The sequence below is a fragment of the Amblyomma maculatum genome, chromosome 1 (assembly GCF_055883805.1).
Source record: "Amblyomma maculatum isolate TAMU_Amacu chromosome 1, ASM5588380v1, whole genome shotgun sequence".
In the NCBI taxonomy this organism is placed as follows: domain Eukaryota; kingdom Metazoa; phylum Arthropoda; class Arachnida; order Ixodida; family Ixodidae; genus Amblyomma; species Amblyomma maculatum.
In genome coordinates, this window is record NC_139344.1 from 311,372,674 (window position 1) to 311,381,295 (window position 8,622).

Below are 8,622 nucleotides of genomic sequence, written 5' to 3' on the forward strand. Positions count from 1 at the left end.
CCGCTCTCAGCTCCCTCCGTCAATAAGGTTGGTTGACGCTCTTTGTCAAGCAGGGATGAGCTCCTCGTCCTTCCCATGGCGGAATAAAGGTATGACGAGGGTCGCTTCACCAACCTCGGCCGAGATCCCAGTCGTAACAACGACACACGTGTATGTAATTTTACACACGGAAAGCTGAAGGCAAATGGAGGAAGCGTAATCAGAGGTAATATTATAGTGCCTAGATTCTAGGCACTGTAGTAATATCTAAAGCTGATTGAAGGGCGGCTTTGTGAGTGAGCAGATCTTGGCGAGTGCTCCATACCGTGATGTCATCAGCGTATTGCAAAAGCTTGATTTCAGGGATGTCATGTAAGCGCCATGCCAGTGGGATGAAAGCAATATTAAACAACGTCGGTGACAATACTGATTACTGGGGCACGCCGCGTAGCGACACGAATGAACCAACTGCGTAACCACTGAGGCGTATTGCAAATTTTCTTCCGTCCAAAACGATGCGACAAAGCTGCGTACTCTCGGAGCGAGATGAAGCATGTCAGTGCAACACCTTCTCTACGTTTACAAGGCCTGCTCACATCATCCTCTCCCCAGCGGCTACGTCACGCTAGTTGTCCTTTTCTGCCAGCACCTTTGGCGTTTCGACGGTACACTATCGCTTCTGTCGCGTGGCGTTCTTTGGCGCGCGTTCAAGTGTGGGAATCTCGGTGCTTGAAACGAGGATATGGCGTTGCGCAGAAGACTACACTTGACGTGGCGTAACATGGAGTGGTGTTGAGTTCCTGTGTGTCGCGGGAACTATATGACACTGGTCCCAAGGTGCGTGTTCTCGCGTTTCTAAAGGATGCCAGCAGGAATGAAGCATTGTCCTCGTGTTTGTATGTGCTTCTTACGTTGTGTGTTGTTACCTGCTCCGCTGCCTTCTTCCAAGAAATGAATCGTGGATTAGAGTCCTCCCGCGGAAGTATTTCACACCCAGCGTGCATTCAATGATGAGAAACTGAAGTTTATGCCATACTCCCCATGTCCCACGTGCTCGACCAGAAGATCAGGTAGTGCTTAAATAATGTTTGACGTGAAAAATGCAACGAAAGACGTGAAAAGACTGGTAGTCTTAGTGAATTTGACCAGGACAGGGATAATGAACAGAAGTATGCAGTACTGTGCTGGACTGCTTAATAACACGCAAGTTATGTAATAGTGTGTCCATATACCGGCAATAAGTGACTACACATTTTTCATACGTTGCGCAAGTTTGTGAACTTCACTTCCAAGAGAAAGACCTAATGAAAAGGCTATCATACATTGATGCAGCAACACGAAAGACTTTGACAGTTGACAGTGACAGGTTTCATCTGGTGTCCAATGCCTTACCACCTATTTACCCGTACTGCAGCTTACTTGAATCAGTCCCAGCCCCGGAGGGCCATGCCGTTGTCCACTACCGAAGCGGTGGCGGGTGAAATGACGGCCTACAAGATACAAATTCGATGGCAGCCTAGCCCCGCAGGCTTTCATTTCTGCGAGATGCCGCCTTGGAAACCTGTAAAAATGGTAGTGCGTGCCGCAACAAACGTTACTTTGAACAAATTTTGTAAAATGAGAAACGATCATATTCAAAGTGCAGCGCAAAAAGAAAGCTGCGGACAGAAAAATGAAGACGTCAAGCAAGAAAGCCGCTTCCAACCCTTCCTGTCAATAAAACTATTTGTAGAAAGGCATTTGCGATTTCAGAACACTGTTTACAAGTCTAAAATCTATAGACTTTGGCGGTGCGAAAAAATTAAACTCGAGTCTTAGTCAAGCTCCCTTAATAATTACCGAACGCAAAAAACTTGCAACAAACGCGCACCTGGGTGTCATTTTCAACGCGAGCGCTAGGCGGCCGAAAGCAGCGTCCCGGGTGGCGAGGGCAACTGGCGTGACGTCACGGCCTCCATGGAAGGGCCTTAGTTGTCAGTGGCGTTTAGGATTGCAGCATGACTGATGTCGTATGCTTTTTCAACGTTCATTGCTAATATGGTACATACATTGCGGCTGCGGGTAGATGACAGAACTGCTGATGCCAATACTCTGTACCTATGTATGGACGAAATCCAATTTGAGCGGGGTGACAAAAACCGTGCTGTTCAAGCCACCGAGAAAGTCGTGTGGCTAGCATTTTCTCTGCAAGCTTGCACAGCGTTCATGTTAAGGAGATTGGTTGAAGTTGTCGAGGTCTGTTGGAGACTTTTCTGGTTTGGGAAAAGGGATCACGACAGCGGATTTCCAGCTCTCGGGTACGACACCATGCAGCCACACATTGTTTATGGTGTTTAATAGTTGAGGGAGTGCAACCGTACTCAGGTTCTTGTAAACCTCGTACTGAATTTTGTCCGGGCCGAGCGCTATCAATTTTTGACCTAGCAAGAATATATTTTGCTGCAGGCGCATTGTAAGTTCACAGTTGCCGCGAACTACCCACTACGTTTATATATAAATTTGTGCGTGTGTGTGTGTGTAACCTGTCTTACCTGACCGGGAAGAAGTACCCGTAAGACGCAACAAGTAACACTCTAGTATCGATTTCAAAAATTTAGGGTGCGCAACCCCGGAAGGAGTACTGGAGATGTGCCTTGTTTCCCTCGGACGTCTATCTGCGCTATTGATCGTATGCAGTGCCGAAGGGCAGCACAAATTTTTGTTGATGGTGCTTAGAGAATGGTGGCGACTGCTGGGCGCCCTCCCACTGAGGCCCCGAGGTACTTTTTCCCGGTCAGGTAAGACAGGTTACACACACACACACACACACGTCCGAGAAAAACAAGGCACACCTCCAGTACTCCTTCCGGGGTTGCGCACCCTTAATTCTTGAAATTCATATAGAGCGTTAGCTGTACGCTCGCACCCAAGGTCGCGTTATACATCGTCGCAATATACTTGCGTTATATACTCCAGTTTGTGAGACCGCACCACTTGGCACCTCCATTCGCATAAAAATTTGTGGGCCACCTATTTGACGCAGAAGCTTAGGATGAGATCAAACGATTCAGCGTGTTGCACAAGCTTACTAGTTGAGTCAGAGCACGCAAAGGATTAGCACCCGGACCTTTGTTGTCCCACACCTCCGTACGCTACGTATAGAACGTAAGCCGCAGTATCCGTCACACTTCTGGGTGGACACCTGACTCGCGCAACTAGGGACTGAAAGAGCTGCGGAGGGCTTCGGAATAATTAAAATGTAAAATCCAGTCGAGAAGCTACCTAAAATCGAAGCGGCAGCTGCAGCCGTTGACTCAAGGATAGTTAAACCTCTACAATTTTTAGATACCTAAAATGGCGGATTTGTATTGTTTCACGGCGCCCTTCACGTTGCCTTTTCTTTCGCAGTCCTCGTGCAGAAGAGGTGCTTAGTTAACAGGAGCGTCTACCCCCGTTATCAGGGCAGTAACGTTGATCAGGGCTACGTCGCACTTTAGAAACATCACCGTACTGTTTTGGAGTGTTCGGTCCAGATTATGCCTTCCGGGGTGCCCTGTTACATCCAGTACACGCACGTTATTCGCTTCTGCATAATGGACTAATTTATCCTAAAAGCACAAGTCAATCATGCATTATTTTATCAAACTATTTCCCCTATTTTTAACAGGAATCTGATCAGAGCGACAGCTTGAGCAACATTTTTAAACACCTCCCCTATTCACCGGTGCTCTCTTTGGCAGACATGCGCCGATACCAAGGACTAACACTTACCGGTCGCTGGTTTGATATCCTTCTCCGCAACAATGTCAGCAGCCAGGTATCCGTTTAATATACGCAGTTGCACAATCCTCGAGCGGTGGCTGCGCATTCACTACCATAGCCTCCTGCTATGCCACTACATAATCCACAAGGTGACACAAAGTGAACCCGCACCAAACGAAACATCCTTGAAAAAGCACGCGGGGTTTTCTTTCCCGGCGTCATCTAGTCCGAAGTAAGAGAAGAACTTTCAATGCATCCACGAGATTTATTTACTGTACAAAAAAATCTCCTATAGTTGTACGACTGTACATTTACAATAATGCCTTTATACAGCTTTCCTTTTTACAAGACAGAAAAAAAAAAGAAAGAAATGATTCTTTACAAGACAAACTGGCAAAATGCAGTTTCAGTCATACGAGGGTTGACGACGCACGATGTGTGTGGTGGTGGTTGATGAGCATGTGGCTTTTGTAAATAATGCGCGATAAAACATAAAAACAATGTGTATTTCGAGGCCTCGTTCGCTTTCATTTATACAATTTTACCACTAAAAAAAATAATTAACGAAGGTCACAGCGAAAAGAGCAAGGTCAACAGAACTGTTTTGTTTTGGACCGGTCACATCGCCTAAGTTGAGAAAATATCAAGTGACGTGAAATGAGAGGAAAATGTACAAAATCTGCGCAGAAAGAAAGTAAACGGTGGCTTTTCTTTTTTACAATGCGCGCAATATTGAAGCCTTCAAGGGTCATGTCCCTTAGTGGCGCGCCAAGCATCGGACAGTATTCGATATAAACACCGCTGACGAAAAGATTACGAATGCCGTCTAACGGTCAGCTCTCGCCACGTAGGGGCCGACCTGCAATGCTGGCTTCATCACCGGTCATTAATCCATTCGGATTGCCCAAAAGAAACTAGAAAAGCATCTATACATAAGTAACAGGGAAAAAGGCAGTAATACTTGAACGCCCCTTCTTTTTTTTCTCGAAAGACATTCTAACCCTTACAAATACTCTGTAGAACAGGGGAAGAATGCAAAAGAACAGAGCAATCTGTTCACAGACAGGATGCACTCCGTAGACAGAATGTAGCGGTGTGTATGTATGTGTGTCGTATTCTTGCGGTGAAAAGACGCAATGATGGCTGCAGCGGCAGCGATCACAGTTGGTGGTAACAGCAGTGGTGTGTTGGCGAACAGTTACTCGCGACAGAAAATTTACTCCAGGCCAAAAAAGAAAAAAAAAACGTACAAAAGCAATGCAGGAAACTCTCTAGCCCAAACCAAAAGCCTAGCGGCAGAATTAAACTGCTACCACTCCGCGAAACGGAAAAGGGTTTGACCATCGCAATAACATCGGAGGGTTGATACTGGTTCGTACATCTCGTCTCCCTTGCGGCCGCGAAAAAGTCGGTTACAAAAGAGACACTCGAAAGACCTTGACTGACCGGCTAGACATGTGTATGAAACCATCGGTTTTAATTGAAATTTACACCTTTCTCGACTTGTCTGCATAAACAATTTTGTTCTCACATCTCCGTTCCTGAAAAGCCAGTAATGCGTAACCTCTTTTTCAACTTTTTTTTTTTCTGCTTGTGCACTCTCATTAATGTCTCGAAAAAAGGTGGGCGTTTTGGGGTCAATGGTCCCTGAAAAAACTTGTACTCGCAGGTTGTGTACACACACGAACACACAAAAACGTGATTGCTCTTTGACTTTGAGAGAGATACACATCCAACAGCAGTCTGTCGTTGCCTTTCAAAGACGTCACTTTTGCCTCAGACTCTCGTGTCTTATCGTGGGTATAGTGGCATTTTCTTTGCTTTTTGTACAGTCCCTACACAGGTTTTGAAGCCGCTGTACAATTCCCTTTGTGTAGTGGCTCGTCTTACTATACACATATACATAATTATATAAAAATTGGGGAGCAGAGAAAGAGCACTTCGAGTGTCCATTAAATAATAATAAAAAAAAAAAATCAGGGGTTCCTCGCACCGCCGTAGTTGTTGCCTATTTCATCAGCCAGTGTTTTTCTCTTGCTTTTTTTTTTCTGCTGCTGAAGCATGCATCAACTACCACGATGGGGGGAGCAAGTCTCGATAAACAAAAAAAAGTCAAGGGGGGGTGGGGGGGTAAAGGGGCCTTTCTAAAAAAAATAAAAAAAAATGTCTGCTTCTTTTTAACGAGATCACATTGTACCTTACCTCCCGCCAAGCGAAGAGGCGCTAGGTTGGGAGGCGGGTTGACCACCACTGCGCAGGCGCCCGCCCAGAGCGGTATTGGGGGCGCACTCAGACCGATCCGACGACGATCGCGGCCGCTGTCCCCGGACCCAGCCGCCGCCGCCCAGCGCCCACACTCGCTGCCTGGCGAGAGCGACGCATCGTCCGGCGCCGACGGCAGGGTCCGGGAGGCCGCGTCATCAACCATCGGCGCGCAGAGCGGGTGGCTGTCACCGGCCCCAACCCTCAAACGCACTGAAGCGCGGACATTTTGGCAGTCTGTCTCTTGTCACATAGGAGAGGCGCTCTTAGCTCGACACGTACGTGGCCATGGGCTCGAAGGTGATGTTGCGCGGGTCGGCGTCCCACGAGCCCTTGCAGCCCGCGGGCCGAGCGGCGGCCGCGTAGTGGTTGTTCAGGTGACTGTTGTGCTGGTGGTGGTAGGACAGTGCGCCCTGCGGCGAGTTGGTCAGCACCGAGGAGAAGTGGCTGACCGACGCGTGGCCGCCGTCGTAGAGCACACAAATAGAGCCGTTCTCGCCGATCCGGTACGAGACCTCGCGCGGATCCACCCACAGCGTGAGCTCGTTCGGGAGGAGCTCCCGCAGACTAGCTTCTTGCAAGCCGCATGCGCGGCCGGCCTTGGCCAGAATGGGGTCCATCTTGTGGTTGATGCGGATACAGCGGTATCCAGAGCCCTTGGACGGCTTCTCGGGAAACCAGTGGTGCTGGTAATGGTGCCGCAATAAGTCCTCTAAGGTTCCTCGGAACACGTCGAGCAGTCGGGAATCTAAGTTCCGACCGAGCCGAAGAATATTCATGAGGAAGTCGGACGCACTTCGGATCTCCAGTCTCATGATGAGCTTCGAGTCCAGCAGCGGCGAAGCCAGCAGCGAGGCGGGGAGCACACTTTGACCGATAACCGAGCACGAGCCACTTTGGATTCCACCACGGACCTCTTCGGCCGTCGGGGAGACTCGCTTGGCGTAGTAGGCCTAGCGCTGACTATCCAATATGGCGATCGCTGCGGCGCAGGGACCAGCTGACGACGCTCACACTCGGAGATCACAGGGTGCGAAACAATCACACAACGACAACGACGAGGAGGTGCACACAGACACACTTGGACGGCTCCACTCAGATTTCTTTTTCACTATTTTTGGCAGGTGGGTTACAACGCGAAAGACGGCAGGGCCGCCACCTTTGGTGTCCTGTTCCAGGCGTACGACTGAGGGCGGCGTACAGCGTCGCGCGTATATATGCGACCGCCGCTGCCATGCATCCTTCTCTCATGGACGTCACCGATGACGCAGCGGTCGCACCAATGGCGAGCTCTGCGCTTAAAAAAAACAACCTGGCCATCCATGGGATTGGCTGCTCCTTCCGGATGCTGACGTCAGGGCCGGTGGGGCGACGCGTCCCGCGGAGAGAAAGGCCTTTGTCGTCTGCTCCCTTCTGTAGCAGATGCGCGACCGCTGTGAGCTGTTTCTCTGTATCTCTACTACGTGCGGACTCTACCAAGTTGCTCGCCGAATGACCGCAGTAAGGAAAGCCGGTCCTGAACCGACGTTATTTTGTCCTGGATTGCTCCTATTTCAGTGCTCTCGAGTGATAATAAATACCTAACGCGTGCTTACTGTCTTTCTTTTTAATCGGCTCTAGCATCCGGCAGCGCGCGTGAAAGCCGGTTCTCAAGCTGTTTACGTGCACGGTATTGTTAAGTTTTAAGGCGCCGTGATGTGTAGTGACTTTTCTTGCTGACAAAAAAAAAAAGACATCTGCTTCGTTTAGCTCGACATTAATCTCACTTCTAGATGTGTTTCTCCCGAAAGAGGCTTCATGACCACAATACCGCCTTGTTGCTATGCTGGGCCGCCATCTTGGACGCTTGATAAGTTTGCCTCCATCTGGAACTCTGTTAGCCTTATATCAGCGAACCAATTTCGTTGTGTCGTTCGAAAACAGTACCCGGTTGCCATCTTCAGTGCGTCATAGCGAGTTCTGATTATGGAAACACACCCTGCAGTCAAAAATATAGGTATTTTAGGCCTAGAACGTCTGGGCGTCGGTTCTTTGTTTACATCGTCAATCGCCAGGTCTGATAACCTGCATTTCAGTGGTAACGCGACCAACATTTGCACTTTGTGTCGTAACACCTGGCTATTTAATTATTCACTTTCGACTCTGCGCGCCCCTTGTGTTGGTGACTTCACGAGATTCACGAATGACCTTGATGTGTTGACTTCCACGCTCAGCTGTGTACGTGACGTCGCTCGTGTTCTTTGTTAGGATAGTGCGGTCGGAGTGAAAAATGTCCTGAAGTGCTGCAAGCGTAGCTGGTAACTTATTTTTCCCACCATACTATTTTTTGTCTTTCCTCGGGAACACTGTTCGAGGTTACGGCCACTTTGATAACAAGCAGTGATGAGCCCTGATTTTATGACTTGTTTACAAACAAAGCATGCATTTTTCTGAGCGGTCGCGAGATTACGATAGCTTCCTCGCTTTAACTGATGTACATCCTGAGCATTTTTGAAGATTTGTTTAGCTCTCTGATTGTTGTTTCTTTTTATTTTTTATTACTTTTTTGCTTTTCCCTTTGCCTAAACTAGGAGTAGGTAAAGGAAGCTCGGCAGGAATACCTCCGCCTTATTTTTAAAACTTTTTTGTCGTCAGCGGACC

The 8,622-nt window shown here is 48.5% G+C and overlaps 1 protein-coding gene across 1 annotated transcript; it reads right to left on the bottom strand.

Moving 5' to 3' along the window:
- Positions 1-3,965: 3,965 nt before the first annotated feature.
- Positions 3,966-7,188, bottom strand: LOC146207085 (protein BTG2-like). The gene has a single exon (XM_084597819.1). It carries the CDS (start codon positions 6,795-6,797, stop codon positions 6,249-6,251), a length of 549 nt encoding a protein of 182 aa, XP_084453945.1. The 5' UTR covers positions 6,798-7,188; the 3' UTR covers positions 3,966-6,248.
- Between the last annotated feature and the right edge of the window lie 1,434 nt (positions 7,189-8,622).

Excerpts from the sequence above, each read along its gene's own strand:
- LOC146207085 (XM_084597819.1), bottom strand. The coding sequence starts at position 6,797 with ATGAGACTGGAGATCCGAAGTGCGTCCGACTTCCTCATGAATATTCTT.